Raw genomic sequence first — 22,885 nt, forward strand, 5'->3', positions numbered from 1 at the left:
TCGTGAGGGTGGGTTTTATCATTTGATCTAAGGTTAAGCACATGTACGTGTCCCTTTGTATCCTCCACCCTAGTGCTTTTAGGATGTAGGTTTTGATGTGTTACAGAGTGGCTGGCTTCTCCTTTTTATTCTCATGGTCAGCCAGCAATGGTAATCTGATCTCTTGTTTTGATCTCTTCTACATGTTTCTTGCATCTTTCTGTGGTTTTCTTGTCCGATTTTGTCCATTTTACTGTTTGTTGACCTTTTGTCATTCTTGTGGTTTTCTCCTTTCTTCCAGCTGTGTTTTGTATGTCTCGATTATTTTACTCCCACCCTTGTGGACTTATTTTAATCGGAACGAGGGACTGATGACCTAGCAGTTTTGTCCTCCCCCCCCCCCCCCCCTCTTTTAAACCAACCAACCAGTCAATCCTCATTTCTCTTTGTGTCCCTGTTCTAACTTGCCACACATTTATAATGTTGGGCATTGTTCCTAAGTTGTTGTTGTGATGTTTTTCATCTCACTGTACAGCGTGCAAATGCCAACGCATTATCATACCTCCCCGCTGGCCCCGATGTTGAGTTTAACCACCGGGAAGCAATGTGCTTTGGACTGGACTCTGCCACACCTTGCAAGATTTTCAATTACTGCTTGAGAAATAGGGGCTGCTACTGGTTAGGATTGTCTCCAGCCTAAGGTAGTGTCAGCAGTGCAGAGTGGTTGGCCAGAGTCTCTCCCAAAAGGATCGGATCTGGTGTTGCAAAATTATTTTGCTGTGATACACAAACTTAATGTTGTTCACGTAGTGGTTTTATTGTCTATGTAGGATACTGAATGTCACACTGTTGTTCCACCTCCATTCCGTGCCAGCATTCTTCAATTACTGCAAGTACATATGTGCCACCTGGGGATCTTGAGAATGAAAGCTTTTGCTTGATGCCATGTTTATTGGCCAGGGATTGATGGCACAATCAAGCACACAGAGTGTATGTGTCAGACTTGTGCTCGCAACCAAGCATCAACAGAAAAAAATCTTTTTACTATGGTCCCATCCTGAACACACCTGGGAGATGGTCATATTGACTTCACTGGCTCTTTCAGAGTGCAGTTTGTTCCCTGGTGGTGGATGCACTCTCCAATCTTGCTTATGCGGTAAGAGCCACATTTATGACCACACTATACTACAATTTTCGCCATAGAGGGAGCAACCCCTCCCTGCCCAGCAATGATCCCCATTTTGTTTTGTTAGAATATGAGACATTCTGCCAAAGCAATGAAATACAGCATCTGACCATTGCCTGTGTCTGACTGGCATCGAAAACAGAAGCAGAGCAAATGGTCAGAGCTTCCAAGAGGCAAATGAGGAAAGCACTGAAGTAGATGCCCATTGAAGAATCTTAGCATATAATGTTGACCCAGTCATCAGATGAAGCCCACTGGAAGGACTGTCTGGGTGCAGGCATGCACATTTCTACAGCTGCTGTGAGCTCTGAGCCCAAGTTACATCAGATGAAGCCGACCTGAACGACTGCATTGGTGCAGGTGTGCATGTTCCTAGACATGCTGTGACCTCTGAACCCGTTACACACCCCGCTATCAGCAGGGTGCTGCAGTTTGGCTCGCACACTTGGCCGGGAGCCAGGTTGGGAACTTGGTGTCGTTCTTGGCCACTAGGGGTACCAAATGAGCCTGATTCATGCTGCGACTTTGACACATGCAGCAATTTCCCTTCTTTTCGATCTGGCACATGAGACTTCTAACTCCACCAGTCTTGGCAATTGCACTTGGCCTACCTCTGCAGGTACGTCTACAAACATACTTCGCAAGTCGCCATATGGTGCATGGCAGAGGGTACTCTGTATCACAACTACTCCTTTTCTTTGCTGTTCCACTTGTGAATACTACCGTCAACCAATCGGTCCTTTGTACTGCTATTTTCTCAGAAGCCAACTTGTGGCACTGTCACACCTAGGTTATTTGTTACTATAAATAATTCATATAGATGGTGTCATTTGGGTGCCGACAACTGTACTGGGAGTTTGTTTGTAAATGATGCATTCATAGGAGCAATAATTGTTGTTGTGACCAGGAGGGAGGTTGGAGCTGTGGAGTGTGTGAGGTATTGATAGTAGTGTTCAGTGTTGGCAAGGCCATGGCCATTTGGGGATATTAGTGTAGAGGGAGTTGGCATTGATAGTGATGATCATGGCATTGGGTGGTAAAGGGCCAGGAACTGTGGAAAGTTAGTAGAGGAAATGGTTAGTATCTTTTATATAGGGGAGTAACTTACAGGTAATAGGCTGCAGTTGTTGATCCACAGGGTAAATTCCCCCAGGGTGCTCACCAGTCTTTGGCAGATTCGTGTTTGGCTACCATGGGGCCTTTGCAGCATCTCTTCCCTTCCGTGCTGCGTGTCTATCCTCTTGCTCTTCTTTTTCCCCTCCCTTGGGGAACATGTCTGGGATGTTTTTTGGAAATGCACTCTGCATTTTCAGTAGTTGATATCAGAACAGTCTCTCCACTGTTTTTCGTTCCTTTTTTGTCTTTTCATTTCCCTTCTCTTATTCGTCCTCCGCTTTGGTGTTTGAGGTTCCTCATGTTGCTTCTTCCTCTCTGTGCACTTCTGAAGGCAGGCCCATGCGTCTGACGCATAACATGCGACTGGGTAATAAGTAATTCCCAGCCCCGGCTCAACAGGTAGGGTTTCGCACATACCCCCTAGTACAGTCCAGACCCAGGGGAGGGTGATTGCCCGTGCTGCTACCTTCCCAAATTGCTGATTGGTCCCTCTGTCAGATGTTTGGGAGGTGTGAACAATCACCTAAGGCAGGTGCGTCCCCTCTGAGAAGGGCCCCCAGTTGGAAGGAGTGCGCCATCAGAGACACTGGCAGTTATTGTGGATTTTCTCACAATGAGCCAATCATCATTTTCACAGTCAACATTACTAAATGTAATGGAATGAGGCTAATGATTCAAAGACCCCCAAGCTGCACCACAATTCCTCGTGGTTTCACATACTGAAGATGGTCAGTTCTTTGCTATGGTAAATCCACTTATTTTGCAGAAAGATGTTAATGCAGTTGATGGACCTGTGAAATCCTGCTCTCATTTATACAATAGCCATTCGCTTGTGGAGACAACTTCTGATTCTCAAGCATAACAAACATCTTGCAGCTTCGCTCCTCCACGTCTATCCTGTTCGTGTCAAGGCCCATCGAAAGCTGAATTCTTCCTGTGGTGTTATCTACACTAGAGTGCTTGATGGTCTCACCAAAGTGGAAATCCAAATGTACATCTCTGATCAAGGTCTCATTGCAGTCCATTGTCATTTGGTGCTTCCACACTACTTCATGCTCATTGCCCTCAACCTTTGATGGTTCACCATTTCCTGATGGAATGTCCTTTTTTTAACCACTTACATTCTCATTTATGTTTGCTGTCCGAGTTATCGGTCATTTTAGCAAATGACTTGCAGAACGTCAAATGCATTTTACTCTTTATCCATTGCAACAATATGGCGAAGGGCGTTTAATCTTTAGTTCAGGACCTCCAGTTCTCTGTCTTGTATTCTATGCGCCTTTCTCCAAATTCCTGTTTTTAGCTTTCTTTTCTTATGTTGATTGGGCTTAATGTGTAGTTGTTTTCAGCTCCTTTTTTTTCTTTGTATTCTACGGCTCTGACATGGGCATGTATGACCCTAGTTGTTTTTGTGCCCTAAAACAAAACAAAACACAACATAAATATTCTCTCTGTGGAGTGTCAGTATGCAGCGGCAGTGGAGCTGATTGGGTGGCTGGGTTTGTGTATTTTTGGAAGCATGTAAAAGGTAGGATGTGGTTAGTGGTGGGAAGTGAGAAGGTAGATAGCCTCAGGGGAGACATTCTGGAATGAATCTAGGGGTCTGAGGAGAAACTGGAGATTGTGTTGGATTTTTGGAATCACTGTAGCAGGGCTTGTAGGTGGATGTGTCTGACATCTGACAGAGCCCTGAAATACAAAACCACAGTGGTGAAATGTTGTGTGAAATGTTGTGGTCAATATCAAGTTTTAGATGGTGGATTGCAGATTTTTGTGCAGAGGAAGGTCAGTTTCTATCTTGAGGGGTTGGGGATTGATGGTGATGCAAAGTTTGAGTCTAGAAAACTCTGGAAAGCTATTAGGTGATTATTCAGGAGGAGGGTAGTGGGATGGGTCGCAGTTAGATGGAGGAAATAACTGAGTAAGAGAAGGTTCAGTATTGGTTTTGAGGTGTGGGTGATTGGTAGGGTTGGGGGGGGGGGGGGGGAAGGGAAGGAATTTTTGAGGTTGAGACAGGTGTAGTATTTGATGATTACAATGAGGGAGTGTGGGGAAGGTTTGAGTGAAGTGGTGGATAGCAGTAGTCCAAGGAGGAAGTATGAGGTGGATAGATTGGACAATTTGAGGTGGCATTGTTCATGCTTCTCTAGTTCGATTAGGGTAGGGGTTTTAATCTGGGGTATGGACTGCAGACATTGTGGATTAGCAGAGTGGGAGCATTTTACTGATCGAGCAGAGGTAGTGCAAGGGGGCTTGGCTTGAGTTATTTGGTTTTATGTAATGAAATAATTAACAATATAGTTTTGTAACACTAGGTTGGTGAGGGTTACGGAATTAAAAAACAACAACAGGTAGAGGTCATTATGGAAGGATGTGTTGCAGCCATAGAAGGTTAATTTGGTGGTCAGACCATTTGGAGGAATTCCATGTGCTAGCAAATGCAGGACCAGGAGTTGGAACTGAGTTTTGGCTAGTGATACAGAAACTTTCTTGTATTGGAAACAGTTTTTCACCGCCAGACATACCAATTAGACTTGATCTAAAACCAATATTGAACCCTGTCTTACTCAATTTAGTCCTCCGTCTAAACGTGGTTCACCCCCATTCCCCCTGAATAATCCCCTGATAACTTTCATCAACCTTATAAATGAAAACCTTTTCATCACCATTGTTCTTCAAATCCCGCAACATGGAAACTAACCTCACGTCCGCAGAAAGAACTGCAGTCTGCTAGCTTTTGTGACTTTTGCAAGCACATAATTCTTTGACAAATCCACACTGGTTTATCCAAGTAAAGGGGCAACTTTGGCAACTGTGAGGCTTGTCCTGATCACGTTTTCAAGATCTGATCCCAAATGAATTCACTCTGCTCAATGCAGAGGTTCATATAATGTTGAAGACATTGAGGCAGATATGACAGATTCAGTATCAAAATTCCTGTTTGCTACAATTCTGTGACTGCATTACATGCCATTCAGTCCATGTACTTGATGGAGAAATCAGCCATCTAGTTTGTCTGACACACAATACTTTTCTGAAGGCATTTGTTGTACCCATTGTAGCACTGTGTAATATCAGACTTCAAGTGTAGATCCTGCTGTTGAGGCATAGGGCCATATTTTAATTAGAGGACAAGCGGCAAGGAGCGAGGAACAAGAAGTTGTGGTAGGTGAAAAATAATGTAGCTACTTACTTCCTTTTGAAAAGAACACTTTTCGTGATGAATGAATTCTTTATTTGGCCAGATGACCATCAGTGTGCATTAATTGTGGCACACAAACATCCATATACTACATTTTGGTAGAATGCACACTGTTTGATCAATGGCACTAGAAGTGTCAAGCCCTTACTAAATTGTTTTCCTCCCTTCCAAGTTGTTTGGAAGGATGTTCCTTAGGCATATACTAACAGCCAAGCTATAAAATATTCAGGTTTCTAACACCATGTGTAATTTTGACAGAAAGTTTTGTATTTATCTTTTAAGTATATTTCTTACTACTACTACTACTACTACTACTACTACTATTGTGTCTCAGAAAGGGTTATTTACTTGTGTGATAATTTAATTATTGGAACCAGAGTGCTAAGGACAATTGCTGCTGTGTACTTTTTTTAACAGTACGAAAGTAAGCTGGCAGGGTGTTTGGAAAGGACAAATCATTACCTAGAACTATTATTAGCCAAAATATTGTTCTTTTAAATTCTTCATCTTACGTAATGTCGACAGTGACAAAATAGATAACCTTTCTGGTCCAGTGGCCGCACCGCTAGTTACTAATGCAGGGGTCGTGATTTCAATTCATGGTGATAAAATCAGTCTTTTGTAAGAAGAGCAGTTTTGGTATGGGGTTAACTCTCCACCTTGTGATGCCAAATGAGAAGTTGCTTGATTCAGCTGTGTCAGTGACAAACAAGCCATCAGAGTGGCAAAAAAATACACTGAAGTGCCAAAGAAACTGGTATAGGCATGTGTATTCAAATACAGAGATATGTAAACAGACAGAATATGGTGTTGCAGTTGGCAACAGCTATATAAGACAGCAAGTGTCTTGTGCAGTTGTTAGACCGGTTACTGCTGCTACGATGGCAGGTTATCAAGATTTAAGTGAGTTTGAACATGCTGTTGTAGACGGCACTTGAGTGGTGGGACACAGCATGTCCGAGGTAGCAGTGAAGTGGGGATTTTCCCATATGACCATTTCATGAGTGTACCATGAATATGAGGAATCTGGTAAAACACCAAATCTCTGATATTACTGCAACTGGAAAAAGATCCTGCAAGAATGGGACGAACAACATCTGAAGAGAATTGTTCAACGTGACAGAAATGCAACCCTTCTGCAAATTGCTGCAGATTTCAGTGGGGGGCTGTTAACAAGTGTCAGGGTGTGAACCATTCAATGAAATCTCATTAATATGGGCTTTCGGAGCCAAAGGCCCACTTTTTTGCTCTTGATGACTGCATGACATAAAGCTTTAAGCTTTGCCTGGGCTCCATCAACACAGACACTGGACTGTTGATGACTGGAAACATGTTGCCTGGTCGGGCGAGTCTCATTTCAAATTGTACAGAGCGGATGGATGTGTATGGGTATGGAGACTACCTCATGGATGCATGGACTCTGCAAGGGACTGTTCAACCTGGTGGAGGCTCTGTAATGGTGTGGGGTGTGTGCAGTGGGAGTGATTTGGGACTCCTGATACATCTAGATACGACTTTGCCACGTTACATGTACATAAGCATCCTGTCTGATCATCTGCATCCATGTGCATTCCAATGGACTTGGGCAATTTCAGCAAGAGAGTGTGACACCCCAAATGTTCAGAAGTGCTACACAGTGGCTCCAGGAACACTCGTCTGAGTTTAAACACTTCTCTTGACCACCAAACTCCCCAGACATGAACATTATTGAGCATATCTGGGATATCATCTTGCAACATGCTGTTCAGAACAGATCTCCACCCCCTCACAGTCTTACAGATTTACGGACAGCCCTGCAGGATTCATGGTGTCAATTCCCTCGAGCACTACTTCAGACATTAGTTGAGCCCATGTCATGTCATGTTGTGGCACTTCTGCATGCTTGCAGGGACCCTACATGATATTAGGCAGGTGTACCAGTTTCTTTGGCTCTTCAGTGTAGATGCTTGATTGAGCCTGGAAGTCATATGACTATGTATTTATTTAGTTATGTAAAGTGGCTAAATGAGTTTGTTAGGTAACAGCTGAGGCATTGATTTAAAATTCCAAAGAGAAAAAGAAGCCTTTAGTTCTGAACTAAGAGGAGTGGAGCCATGCATTCTCCATCTGTGGGAATTAAAATATTTTCTGGCTGAGGTGTAATATGGTTGTGCGAATATATTGGTGGACGAAATTAAAGATGCAGTACCACTTGAACTAATGGTTTATTCAACATGAATACTAATCATGTTTAATTAATTTTGTACATTTCCAAGTGACTAACTTATTCTGCCACTGGGGATGTGTGTGTGACAGTATTTTTTCCCACCGTAGGGAGTCTGTACCTAGTTTGGTTTTTATAGCTCCAGATGTGTCAGACGTATGTTTATTTTCATATGTCATTCCCATGGCACTGCTACCTTATCCCTGTGATAAATAAGTGTTGTTTACACAAACTATTTTTTCTAATTGTTAATACATGTGTATACACCCCCTGCCCGCCTCTCTCTCACCCCCCCCCCCCCCTCTCCTCCTAGACGTACATTGAATCACACAGTTGTTCATCTCTGATCTGCTTTAAAACACAAGAACATTAACACTCATGGAGGCTGTCTGGTTCAATATATTTGTTACTAGTTATTTCTCAACATTGTGACTTTTAGATTTGGCATAGATTTATTGGGGAGTTATTTGTTCCCACCTGAGTTCTTAAAAAATTCATACTTAATAATTGTTAAGAACTAATTGTTGTACGCTTATGTCATTTGAATGTTGACTATTTTTGTGAATAATAGAGTGATGTAAAAAATAAGCTAACTGTTATTGAAATTTTATTTTCAGATTACCTTCTGAGCAATAACCATGTAAATTCAATTATAGTTCACAAATTTGATTTCTCTGATGAAGAAGTTATGGCTTACTATATATCATTTCTGAAGACCCTCTCATTGAAATTAAATGCTCATACAGTACACTTTTTCTACAATGAGGTACGTATTTCTAGATAAGCATAGATTTGTCTATTGTTTGCTAGTTGTTGGCGCTGTCAGAATATGTTCCTTTCATATATTTGCTTCTCAACATAATGTGATCTTTGTTTTGACATTTCTTTATTTTATTCTTTAGATTTCCCAATCCCTTATCATCATTTCTATTCCAGAACACAATTTTTTTTACCTTGCATGCTTCTTCAAACAGCTGTCTGTTACAAGTTAACGTGTTTTTGTTCTTTTACCCTCTTTTTCTCTTCCTTCCGCTTCCCCCAATATTGTATATCTTATAGTCCATCAATCCTTGTGTACTTCACATTTATTTCTGCCCTTGCAACTGAGAGATCAAATGATGATCATTTCCTATCTTTAAAAATCTTGCCAAAACTTTCATCATATTTTGTTGAGACCTTTTTGATAGTGTGACTGCAGGCTCAATCTCATGACCTGCTCCTTCTCTTCCTTTTATATTCCTGTTCCGTTGTTGCTTGGTTTTGCTTTGATCCTTGTTTTATTTACTTTGTTCTTGACGCCACTTTCTCTTGCTTCTTTTTCAGTTCTATCTTTTCTACTTCTTGTTCCCCCCATGGCATGAGCTTGCGCGCACAAATATGTGATCTTTTGTGTGTGTGTGTGTGTGTGTGTGTGTGTGTGTGTGTGTGTGCGCACTCATGCTACTATACTAGATAGTTACATGTTCCATAGATCAAATGTACTACGTGTTGTAACAGTGTGCAATAAGTCAGTTTAGACCTTGCTGGGCATAATTTAATTTTGTGTGTGAGTGCATGATAATGCTTAAACATCAGAAACAATACTTGAGTTGTATATCAATGAACATAATTTTTGAAAATATAATGTAATTGTATAGATATAAAATCTATTCGAGTAGCAGCAGGGGTACACACATACAAAGATGCTGAAATTTGCACGCTTTCGGAGCCTGTGGGTCCTTCTCACAGAAGAGTTGAAGGGGAAGAAGAGGAAACACTATATCTTAATACTTTCTAAATGAAAATTCACCAGTAGAATAGAAAATACTGTACTGAAAAGCTTTTTCAATTTTCTTTTATAGCTAACTTTCCTGCTAATTATTTTGGAACATTAGTCAACCAATTGGTAATTTTTTCAGTTTTATTGAACTGTACTTAAAGTAATTTTTGTATCTGATTCTCTGTAACTATAGAAATTATTGTTTCTTTTCAAATGGACTGAATGATTGACAACAAATTTTATTACCTGATATATGGGCCGATAAGCTCTAGTTAAAATGTTTATTCATTGAAAAAGTGTTGATAGTGTGTTCTTTCCTAGGTACTATTCTCACAGTAAATTTTCATGTGGAGAGAGTTGTCGTATTAGAAGATGGGTTGCACTTGAATGTTCTTTCATGAGATATTACTAATTGAAAGCAACTGAAATTCACCATGTTATTTATTTGCTTGCCTCAAAGATTTTTCGGTGACCTACAGAGCCAATATTGGTGGACTTAATTATTTAAAAAGCATCAAAATGTGTTAAATTCTCTTCTACATATATATAGTTTGGAAGCTTCTGATGTACTTCCCACCTTCTGACTATGCGGTAAATTTATCAGTATTGTTACAGCCTTTGCTGTGCTGTGGTAATCGGTTTGTGCACTGCAACTTGCAGGCATCACAGTGGTTACATGAGTTGTGCATTAACTTTTTAAATTGTAGTGAAATGTAATCACATAAATCCTAATGAAGGTTGCTGTTCAGCTCTGTAAAACATTTAATGCAGTATTACACAGCAGGTAGCTTTATTTTACATAGAGCAAAGCATTCATCTCTGTGCCATTTTCATTGTTTCACTGTGCCCACTGTGTGTGGAATTTGGTATCTGAAGTTTACTCGCAATTTCACAGATGGATTGAAAAACATTGGTGACCGAAGTTAATTTCAGCCATGCTCATCCCTCTACATTTGTTCATTTCAGCTGCTGTAACAAACCAATATTTCTTGCCCTTGCATACATGTGTATACTACACCTCAATACAGGATTCGTCTGAAACCTACCTTTTGACAACTCAGTGCTTGTATTATTCAGTATGTGGCCTCTTTTATTGTTAAATTGTTTACATTCTACCAGAATTTTCCTTACCAAATTGTAAAGGTTTGAGAATCCTAAACTGTTTGTGAATTAAAAGTGATTATAGACACGTAAATGAAGAGTAAGAGTAGGTGCAAAGCTCAGAATAAACAGACTCTTGAGCAAGAAGACAGAAATGAAGTTTACAAGAATTTATTTAAGAAGAGGGAGACGTACCAGATCAAATTGAGCAATAAGTTTTGTATAAAAGAAAAGAAGATTGTATGGACATAAACAGAAGGGACAATTATTTAACAAGGGCTTGTAAGACAAACACAAAAATATGTTGTTTGTATAAAGAATCAGAACTTCAAACAATACATCATATGGAGCAAGAGAACTGTTAAAAGGGGAGAGAAGAATGTCAAATGAGCCACAGTGGGGAACTGGATCGAATATTTTTATTAATTCAAAATACTCTGACATTCCTTTGAGACTGTGAGAAGGTAAAATGAAAATTTGACAAAATCTGTATTTGTCAAGACTATTTACAACTATACCATTGTTTGGAATGATTAGTTTATTCCTCAGGGAGAAAAAGTTTGAAGGCTGGAGAAGCTTAGAGCTTTGTCTCCCCTGGTCCATAGAACAGGTGGGTTGCTTTAATTCCAGGCTATTAAGTGATCTGCCCTCCTTTCCAACTGCCCTCCATCTACCCTTCTTTTCCTTTCTGAGGAAAGAACTGACAGTTTTGTAAGCTAGGATATTTTCTGTTCTTTTTTTGTATCTGCTGGCAATTTTTAGAAATTTGCCTCCTGAATTTAAGTACTGACCAGATATTTTGTTTCCTTTTAATTATATAGTATGTAATAGCTACACATTTGCCCTCCAAGGCACAAGTGCAGCTCAACTATCAGGCACACATATTGGTTGTATGGGCTGTACATATATGATAGCTGAATCTTAGTTGTAAATTTTCCAACTATATTTGTGATTTTAAAAGTGTGGGCCTGTTAACACACCATAAAGATGTACAGGAAGTGAAAGGGGTTCTTGTTGCAGGAAACCTTGCATGAAAGAATTCTTCATAGCCAGGAAACAGCGGAATTAACTGTTAAGTTTGTCTCAATGGGTTTGTGATGAAATGATAAATTCTGTGTATGAGATCATCAGTTTTTCTCTCTCTGTCTGTTGTCTTATGAATGCAACCAGTCCCTCAATGTTCTGTTTGTTTCTGGTAGTTTGACAGGTGTTGGTTTAAGTGGATGAAAGAACTGGTGTCTAGTAGTAGCAATAATTTATTCATCCAAGTATCTTTTTACATTTATAACTACAGGATTTGTCCTCTTAATGAAAGGGTAAAAAAGATGTCATATATATACAGATGTATGAATATAATATATGATTATATGATTAATGAGGAGTGGGCAGGTAGTCATTTGTGGCCTTGTTGAAGGATACATCTTGGACATCCTGGAAATTGTCTGAAATGATTTAGGAAAACAGTGAGAAACCTAAATCAGCATGACTCTGTGTTGTTGTCTTGATACATATCATATTTCATTGACAACAGGTTTTGTATAGCGTCAAATAGCTGCCTTATAAAAGTGTCACTGAAGATGTTTGGCCTTGTGTGTGTGTGTGTGTGTTTTATTAATTTTTTTTGTCTCACTTTCAGCACACAAATGATTTCCCTTTGTACACTGAGGCAATAAAATTTTTCAACCACCCGGAGAGCATGGTGCGTATTGCAGTACGAACACTGACACTGAATGTATACAGGGTAGAAGACAGATCAATGCTCAAATTTATCCGAGACAAAACAGCTGCTCCATATTTTTCAAACCTTGTTTGGTTCATTGGCAATCATGTCCTAGAGCTTGATATATGTGTTCGAAATGATGCTGAGTAAGTATAGTGCAATCTCAAAGCTTACTATGTACAATAAAATCTTTCTCTTCCTGAGTTATATTGGTTACCACTTTGTTTTGTTGCAGTCATCAGAGTCAGAATCGTCTATCAGATCTCGTTGCTGAACATTTGGATCATTTGCATTATCTGAATGATATTTTATGTTTGGATATAGCTGACTTGAATCAAGTCCTTACTGATCATCTATTGAATAAACTACTTATACCATTATATGTATATTCCCTAACAAAACGAAGGAGGCATTCACAGCTTGAGGTGAGCATTTTGAGAATTCACTTTGAAACATTTATGCCAGGAAACTAGACATTGTTGACATTAATGCTTACAGATCTAAGAAGTGTAATTTGTTACGGTTGATAAATGTCAAGCAGTTTGGAGGAACACAGAGACTGCAAGAGGCATTCAATAAGTAACGCAACACATTTCTCTTTGAAAGCAGGTTGGATTTATTCAGGATTTCAGTACACCATATTATTACCCACTCTTTTACCTACAAACTGTATTTTTCAAAATAATTTCTGCTTAATGTGACGGCCTTATGCCAGCGTACTGGTAGGGCCTGTATGCCTGCTTGGTACCACTCTACTGGTCATCAGAGCCAACATATTGCTTCATCAATGACCTCCCCACCATTACCATACTGCTTCCTGAGGAGTGCATCCTTCATTGGGTCAAATGTATGGAAATCGGAAGATGTGAGATCCAGGCTGTGTTGGTGTATGAGGAGGAGCAGTCCAATGAAGTTTTGTGAGCTCCACTTGGGTGCGCAGACTTGTGTGAGGCCTACCTACAGAGACACCCAGTTATGCAGCAATGTGTTTGATTGCGATCCTTTGATCACCTCGAATGAGAGTGTCGGCGCATTCCAGTATTGCGGGAATCGCAGCTGTGTGCAGCTGGCCGGCGTATGGGAGATTGGACAGGTTTGTGCAACTTTGTTGCGATGATGACAGATGCCTCGCCCCAGACTCACCATGATGCTTTTGTTCAGTGCTAGATATCCGTAGACATTCTGCAAGTGCCTATGAATGTTTGTCAAGATCGTTTTCCGCCAAAAGAAAGTTTCTCTGTGTGGATCACACAGTCATTACAGATGCTGTTTTGAAGGGTACGTATAGCACTGCTCCCTATGAGATTTTCATGAAACTATAGGGGCTGAAGTGGGAATATCCCTTGATGTCCCTCAGCCAATTCTGCATTTTTTGAACCTAAAGTGGTAGAGAAAAATAAATGTTGTGTTACTTACTGAACACCCCTTGTACATAGATCCAAACAAGTAGAAGACTCAAGGCTGAGGTTGCATTGGCGTGAGAATGAGATAAGTGATTCTGTGAAGTGTGAATAATGTAAAAAGTGAAATTGAGTGCTATTATTCCATGTGAGAAATGACAGGCAAGGTATTCTGCTGGCTTAGCCAACAAATTTCATCTACAGTATGTTTAATGTATGCCAAACTACATACTTATTTCTGCATTCCATCTGTAGGGGGGCTTCAGCAAGCTGCTCCAGCAACTTTCAGTTGTGGGATCATAGCCAACACAACAAGGGATCACATTAGACATCACACAGTTCACACCCCTAATATGGAAGAGTTAGTGGTGCGATGAGTAGATGATGATCCTGAAATATGTGTGGCAGGACTGGTGCTGCTGAAGACATAAACTATATTCTTGTGTGGTCTATTCTGAGCAAGCAGTTACACATATAAACTGCATGGAAACAAGGCATCAGACTCACGTTAGTCAGTGTGTGCACCGGAATTTTGGTAACAGATTCATAGGACCATTTACTTTCCCGGACAAATTAACAGGCACTGTTTATCACCAACTTGTGTGCGAAAAATTCCCTGCGCTATTGGAGAAAGTTTCTCTTGCAGAAAGACAGTGGATGAAGTTTATGAACAATGGTGCCCAGACTTATTTTATATGCCTCAAGTGACAGAACTAAATAAAAACATTTAATAAAGAGTGGGTTGGTCAAAGAGGTTCAGTAGCATGGCCTCTCTGTTCACCTGATCTTGGTCTCTTAAAATTTTTGGCTTTGGGAAAATTTTAGAGCATCAGTATTTTCCACATTGACTGATAATGTACACACATTACAGGAATATTTGTCCTGTTTGCATTAATTTGTGATTCATTGACAAGAATGTCTGAAAGATGTATAAGAATGAGTGGCAACTCATGTTTCGATAAAAATTTGCTTTTGGACATATGTTTACAGGCCTTTTTTAGCACCCTGTGATATGACATCTTCAAATTAAGCATGTTGAGATTTCACCAAACTGTACATAGTTGCCAAATTACTAATTTGACAGGAAGAAAATGACTAAAAATAATTATATCAGTTCCTTCTGGTTGATGTGTTAAATTTTTATTTTAATTATGGTTGAAAATTACAATTGAAAACATATTCAATGATGATAAGTTTTCACTTTTTTGTCCCTTTCTGCAGGATACGAAGCCCCATGTAAGCAGTGTTGTTTCATTATTCCTGTTGTCACAAGTTTTCCTTATAATCACTCACAAGCCACTGGTTCAAGTGTTAGCATGGATAATACTCAATGGTGACATGGAAATTTTTTCACAAGGAGCTTCTGATAAACTTGCAACTTATAGACGGGCTCAGGTAAGTTACTCATTGCTTATGTTAAATATTTATGTATTGTAGTACCCTGCCCTCTGTTTCATGCTTTCTGTAGAAAATATCTACATCTACATATATCCTCTGCTAGCCACCAAGCGGTGTATGGTGGAGAGCACAATTTGTGCCAAAGTCATATTTCCCCTTCGTCTGTTCCATTTGCGAATTGCGCAAGGGAAAAACAACTGTCTGAACGCCTCAGTGTGAGCTCTAATTTCCCTTATCTTTGAATGGTAATCATTGCATGATTTGAAAGTTTGTGGTAATAATATATGCTCTATATCCTCGGTGAAGATTGGATTTCGGAATTTAGTGAACAGCCCCTTCTGTTTAGCGTGCCTTCTATTTGCAAGTTTGTCCCACTTCAAACTTTCTATGAGATTTGTAACACTCTCATGATGGCTAAATGTGCCAGTCAATAATCTTGCTGCTCTTCTCTTCTAAATCTCTTCAATCAGACGCATCTGGTAAGGGTCCCATACAGACAAATAGTACTCTAAGACTGGACAAAGTAACGTATTGTAAACTATTTCCTTTGTTGAAGGACTGCATTGCTTCTGGATTCTACCAATAATCCACAATCTAGAGTTCGCCTTACCTGTTACTTGTGTAATCTGATCGTTGCATTTGAGATGATTTTGAATAGTCGCACCCAGATATTTGACGGATGGTACCGCTTCCAAAGACTGGGCATTTATTTTGTACTTGTACATTAATGGGGATTTTTGCGTTGTTATATGCAGTAGGTTACACTTAGTAATATTGAGAGATAACTGCCAGTCTTTACACCACACATTTATTTTCTGCAAATCCTCATTGATTTGTTCACAACTTACGTGTGATACTACTTTCCTGTAGACTACAGGATCATCAGCAAACAGTCTAATGCCGCTGTCAATACCGTCAACCAGATTGCTTATGTAAATCGTAAAAAGCAGCGGACCTATTACGCTGCCCTAGGGTACACCTAAAGTTAGGCTTGTTTCTGTTGAAGTCACCCCGTTCAGGACAACATACTGCTCCCTGCCTGATAGAAAATTTTCTATCCAACCACATTTGTCATCAGGTAGACTGTAAGCTCGCATGTTTTGGAGCAACCGACAGTGCAGCACCGAGTCAAACACCTTTTGAAAGTCGAGAAATATGGCATCAACCTGGGAGCCGGTATATATAGCCTGTTGTATATTATGCACAAAGAGGGCCAGCTGTGTCCTGTATTACCGCTGTTTCCTACAACTGTGCTGGTTTCTGCAGATGAGCTTCTCAGAGTCTCGAAAGGTCCTTATGTCTGAAAACAAAATATGTTCCATGATTCTACTACAAATCGATGTCAGTGAAATTGGCCGGTAATTATGTGCAAACACCCCCCCCCCCCTCCCCCTCCGCCAAGAACCATGGACCTTGCCGTTGGTGGGGAGGCTTGCGTGCCTCAGCGATACAGATAGCCGTACCGTAGGTGCAACCACAATGGGGGGTATCTGTTGAGAGGCCAGACAAACGTATGGTTCCTGAAGAGGGGCAGCAGCCTTTTCAGTAGTTACAGGGGCAACAGTCTGGATGATTGACTGATCTGGCCTTACAACACTAACCAAAACGGCCTTGCTGTGCTGGTACTGCAAACGGCTGAAAGCAAGGGGAAACTACAGCCATAAATTTTTCCCAAGGGCATGCAGCTTTACTGTATGGTTAAATGATGATGGTGCCCTCTTGGGTAAAATATTCCGGAGGTAAAATAGTTCCCCATTGAGACCTTCGGGCGGGGACTACTCAGGAGGACGTCGTTATCAGGAGAAAGAAAACTGGCGTTCTACAGATCGGAGCGTGGAATGTCAGATTCCTTAATCGAGCGGGTAGGTTAGAAAATTTAAAAAGGGAAATGGATAGGTTAAAGTTAGATATAGTGGGAATTAGTGAAGTTCGGTGGCAAGAGGATCAAGACTTCTGGTCAGGTGAATACAGGGTTTTAAATACAAAATCAAATAGGGGTAATGCAGCAGTAGGTTTAATAATGAATAAAAGAATAGGAGTGCGGGTAAACTACTACAAACATCATAGTCAACGCCTTATCGTGGCCAAGATAGACAAGAAGTCCACGCCTACAACAGTAGTACAAGTTTATATGCCAACTAGCTGTGCAGATGACGAAGAAATGTTTGATGAAATAAAACAAATTATTCAAGTAGTGAAGGGAGAGGAAAATTTAATAGTCATGGGTGACTGGAATTCGAGAGTAGGAAAAGGGAGAGAAGGAAACGTAGTAGGTGAATATGGATTGGGGCTAAGAAATGAAAGAGGAAGCCGCCTGGTGGAATTTTGCACAGAGCACAACTCGGTTCAAGAATCATAAAAGAAGGTTGTATACATGGAAGAAGCCTGGAGATACTGACAGGTTTCAGATAGATTATACAATGGTAAGACAGAGATTTAGGAACCAGGTTTTAAATTATAAGACATTTCCAGGGGCAGATGTGGACTCTGACCACAATCTATTGGTTATGAGCTGTAGATTAAAACTGAAGAAACTGCAAAAAGGTGGGAATTTGAGGAGATGGGACCTGGATAAACTGACTAAACCAGAGGTTGTACAGAGTTTCAGGGAGAGCATAAGGGAACAAGTGACAGGAATGGGGGAAAGAAATACAATAGAAGAAGAATGGGTAGCTTTGAGAGATGAAATAGTGAAGGCAGCAGAGGATCAAGTAGGCAAAAAGAAGAGGGGTAGTAGAAATCCTTGGGTAACAGAAGAAATATTGAATTTAATTGATGAAAGGAGAAAATATAAAAATGCAGTAAATGAAGCAGGCAAAAAGGAATACAAATGTCTGAAAAATGAGATTGACAGGAAGTGCAAAATGACTAAGCAGGGATGGCTAGAGGACAAATGTAAGGATGTAGAGGCTTATCTCACTAGGGGTAAGATAGATAGTGCCTACAGAAAAAATAAGAGATCTTTGGAGAAAAGAGAACCACTTGTATGAATATCAAGAGTTCAGATGGAAACCCAGTTCTAAGCAAAGAAGGGAAAGCAGAAAGGTGGAAGGAGTATATAGAGGGTCTATACAAGGGCGATGTACTTGAGGACAATGTTATGGAAATGGAAGAGATTGTAGATGAAGATGAAATGGGAGATACAATACTGTGTGAAGAGTTTGATAGAGCACTGAAAGACATAAGTCGAAACAAGGCCCCAGGAGTAGACAACATTCCATTAGAACTACTGACAGCCTTGGGAGAGCCAGTCCTGACAATACTTTACCATCTGGTGAGCAAGATGTATGAGACAGGCGAAATACCCTCAGACTTCAAGAAGAATATAATAATTCCAATCCCAAAAAAAGCAGGTGTTGACAGATGTGAAAATTACCGAACTATCAGTTTAATAAGTCACAGATGCAAAATACTAATGTGAATTCTTTACAGACGAATGGAAAAACTGGTAGAAGCGGACCTCGGGGAAGATCAGTTTGGATTCCGTAGCAGTATTGGAACACGTGAGGCAATACTGGCCCCATGATTTATCTTAGAAGCTAGATTAAGGAAAGGCAAACCTACGTTTCTAGCATTTGTAGACTTAGAGAAAGCTTTTGACAATGTTGACTGGAATACTCTTTCAAATCCTGAAGGTGGCAGGGGTAAAATAGAGGGAGCGAAAGGTTATTTACAATTTGTATGGAAACCAGATGGCGGTTATAAGGGTCAAGGGGCATGAAAGGGAAGCAGTGGTTGGGAAGGGAGTGAGACAGGGTTGTAGCCTCTCCCCGATGATATTCAATCTGTATATTGAGCAAGCAGTGAAGGTAACAAAAGAAAAATTCGGAGTAGGTATTATAATCCATGGAGAAGAAATAGAAACTTTGAGGTTTGCCGGTGACATTGTAATTCTGTCAGAGACAGCAAAGGAGTTGGAAGAGCAGTTGAACGGAATGGATAGTGTCTTGAAAGGAGGATATAAGATGAACATCATCAAAAGCAAAACAAGGATAATGGAATGTAGTCAAATTAAGTCGGGTAACGCTGAGGGAATTCGATTAGGAATTGAGACACTTAAAGTAGTAAATGAGTTGTGCTATTTGGGGAGCAAAGTAACTGATGATGGTCGAGCTAGAGAGGATATAAAATGTAGACTGGCAATGGCAAGGAAAGTGTTCCTGAAGAAGAGAAATTTGTTAACATTGAGTATAGATTTAAGTGTCAGGAAGTCGTTTCTGAAAGTATTTGTATGGAGTGTAGCCATGTATGAAAGTGAAACATGGACGATAAATAGTTTGGACAAGAAGAGAATAGAAGCTTTCGAAATGTGGTGCTACAGAAGAATGCTGAAGATTAGATGGGTAGATCACATAACTAATGAGGAGATATTGAATAGAACTGGGGAGAAGAGAAGTTTGTGGCACAACTTGACTAGAAGAAGGGATCAGTTGGTAGGACATGTTCTGAGGCATCGAGGGATCACCAGTTTGGTATTGGAGGGCAGTGTGGAGGGTGAAAATCGTAGAGGGAGACCAAGAGATGAATATACTAAACAGATACAGAAGGATGTAGGTTGCAGTAGGTATTGGGAGATGAAGAAGCTTGCACAGGATAGAGTAGCATGGAGAGCTGCTTCAAACCAGTCTCAGGGTGAAGACCACAACAACAACAACAACAACATCATCATCATATGTGCATGCAATGATCTACACTTTTTATAGATTGCTATGGTCCTGGACCTTCTTCCAGTCCTGTGGAACTTTCCACTGTTCCAATGATCTATGATAGATGATGGATAAGAATGGTGCTATATTTGTAGCATAGTCAATATAAAATCTTACGGGGATACCGGCCTGGCCAGATGCCTTCCTGGCGTCTAAGGATCTTAACTGTTTTACAGTCCCAAATACACTAAACGCTATGTCAACCATCCTTCGTTTGTTCGATAATTGAAAGGGGGAATGGTGCTGCAGTCCTCTACCGTAAACGAGTTTTTGGAAACTAGGTTTAGAATTTTGGCCTTCTGTTTATCATCATCAGTCATATTATCCGTACTGTCAGCAATAGAAGGTATTGAGTTATTTGTAGTGTCCATAGATTGTATGTACGACCAAAATTTTTTGGGGTTATTTTTAGAATCTGCAGATAAAATATTGCTTTAAAATTCGTTAAAAGAATCTCTCATTGTCCTTCTGACAGCTGCTTTCATTTCGCATAATTTCTGTTTGTCAGTGGGGGAGTGACTACGATTAAAACAACTGTGCAACATTCTCTGCTTTCTCAGCAACTTCCTAATATGTTTGTCGTACCAAGGTGGGTCCTTTCCCTCCCCTATATTTTTGCTAGGCACATACTTCTCTTAGCACTTGGTGTACAATACCTAGGATCAGGTCTGTTTGTCACCAAGATATCTAATATGTTCCCACTTAGAGTTGGTTTTCTAACAAACTGCTCAAGGTTGTATGTTGAGAGTGCTCCTAGAATAACTTCTCATGAATCTTTTCTTCTGCCCCTGTGATAAATGTGTAATTTTCTCAGTCAATGATTAAAGTCTCCACCTATAACTAATGGCTAATTTGGATATTTACTTCCTATGTACTCAAGACTTTCCCTGAAACGTTCTGCGATGTTTGTTGCGGATGCTGGTGGTCTATAAAAACATCCTAATACAATGGTCAATCCTTGTCTGATTGACAGCTTTTTCCAGACTATTTCACAGTCTGACCCAGTATCGATCTCAACTGCGTTTGAACAGCAAAGAAAAAATTAGCATTTTGCGATAATGTCTTTCTTTGGGAGAGACTGGAGTGCAGCTTGTTAGTGCAATTATTAACATGTGTTTTTAATGTTGAAGAAGGAGTTGATACAAATAGACACATCAAAAAAAGTTTTTCATCACCCCAGTTCCTAGAACTCCTGAAGATAGACGTTGACTGTGGACATTGTATCACAGACACAGTCCCTTTGAATGTTCAGAGATGTCACTAAACCTACCCAAAGATGCAAACCACCATGCATGAGCAGCGCTTATTACATGGAGGGGGTCCAACAGCCAATCAGTTCCAGTCATTCCTCCAGGAAGAAGGTACACGGCTCGTATTGTCTGTAGGTCAACCATGCCTAGATGGTCAATGCCGCGGTACGGCGGTCAGTGCTGCGATTCGATCCCGTCCACATTGTTGCTTTATGCTTGGAAGGGCTCTCAACAAGGGAAGTGTCCAGGCATCTCGGAGTGAACCAAAGTGATGTTGTTCGGGCATGGAGGAGATACAGAGTGACAGGAAATGTCAATGAAATGCCTCGTTGAGGCCGCCCAAGGGCTGCTACTCCAGTGGATGACTGCTACCTATGGATTATGGCTCGGAGGAACGTTGACAGCAATGCCACCCTGTTGAATAATGCTTTTCGTGCAGCGACAGGATGTTGTGTTATGACTCAAATTGTGTGCAATAGGCTACTTGATGCGCTACTTCACTGCCGACGTCCATGGCATTGTCCGTCTTTGCAAACATGACACCATGCAGCGCTGTACAATTGGGCCCAACAACATACCAAATGGACTGCTCAGGATTGGCATCACGTTTTCTTCACTGATGAATGTTGCATATGCCTTCAACCAGAAAATCGTCAGAGACTTGTTTGGAGGCAACCTGGTCAGGCTGAACACCTTAGACACACTATCCAGTGAGTGCAGCAAGGTGGAGGTTCCCTGCTGTTTTGGGGTGGCATTATGTGGGGCCGACGTATGCCACTGGTGGTCATGGAAGGCGCCGTAATGGCTATACGATATGTGACTGCCATCTTCTGAACAATAGTGGAACCATATCGGCAGCATATTGGCAAGGCATACATCTTCATGGACGACAATTCTTGCCCCCATCGTGCACATCTTTTGAATGATTTTCTTTAGGATAACGACATCACTTGACTAGAGTGGTCAGCATGTTCCCCAGACATGAACCCTATCGAACAAGCGTGGGATGGATTGAAAACAGCTGTTAATGGACGATGTGACCCACCAACCACTCTGAGGGATCTACGCCGAATCGCTGTTGAGAAACGGGACACTCTAGACCAACAGTGCCTTGATGAACTTGTGGACAGTATGCCACGATGAACAAAGGCATGCATTAATGCAAGAGGACCTGCAACTGGGTATTAGAGGTACCAGTGTGTAGAGCAATCTGGGCCACCACCTCTGAAGGTCTTGCTGTAGGGTTGTACACCATGAAATGTGTGGTTTTCATGAGCAATATAAAGGGCGGAAATGATGTTTATGTTGGTCTCTATTCCAATTTTCTGTACAGGTTCTGGAACTCTTGGAACCGAGGTGACGCAAAACTTTTTTTGATGTGTGTATTTTGGTTAATTGTAATACTTGTCAGTTCGCGGTACAGTGAATCCAGTGAATCCACAGTGAAAAATTACTGCGCAGAATAAGTTAAAATTTAAGTCAAATTCTGATAAAGGTCCAGTTTTAATATCATGGAGATTAAATTCAATCTGCAACTTAGATATGAGATTTCATTGTAAGATAAAAGTTAGGTGATTGATAATAACGTTCTCTACCTTGACATTTTCAACACTTTTCACAGTTTTTCATTCATTCATTCATTCATTCAGTTGGAGAACTTTTACATGAGAGAGAGAAAAGAAACTGAATATTTTTAAGATGTTAGCAAATAATTTAATTGTATGACTATGACACTGCCAGCAAAACATTCCAAGCATTTGTTTGTCAAGCATTTGCATCTGCACATGTGCACAGACATGGGTGAATTATGTGGACACAAAAATCTTTGGTCATTTGCAAAATAGTATTAAAAGTCTGACAGATAG

General features: G+C 40.6%; 1 protein-coding gene across 6 annotated transcripts in view; it reads left to right on the top strand.

Annotated features, from left to right (window-relative positions):
* LOC126163154 (protein CLEC16A homolog) overlaps positions 1 to 22,885 on the top strand; it is a 212,618-nt gene that overhangs the window by 29,384 nt on the left and 160,349 nt on the right. For all 6 annotated transcript variants that reach the window (XR_007535169.1, XR_007535168.1, XM_049920088.1 and 3 more), the window contains exons 4-7: positions 8,304 to 8,452; positions 12,183 to 12,412; positions 12,502 to 12,691; positions 14,888 to 15,061. Coding sequence is in view for 4 of the 6 variants with exons in the window: in XM_049920088.1 (XP_049776045.1) it covers positions 8,304 to 8,452; positions 12,183 to 12,412; positions 12,502 to 12,691; positions 14,888 to 15,061 (743 nt within the window). In the remaining 2 variants the exon portion in view is untranslated. The remainder of the gene's footprint in view (positions 1 to 8,303; positions 8,453 to 12,182; positions 12,413 to 12,501; positions 12,692 to 14,887; positions 15,062 to 22,885) is intronic.

Source organism: Schistocerca cancellata, chromosome 2 (genome assembly GCF_023864275.1).
Source record: "Schistocerca cancellata isolate TAMUIC-IGC-003103 chromosome 2, iqSchCanc2.1, whole genome shotgun sequence".
Lineage (NCBI taxonomy): Eukaryota > Metazoa > Arthropoda > Insecta > Orthoptera > Acrididae > Schistocerca > Schistocerca cancellata.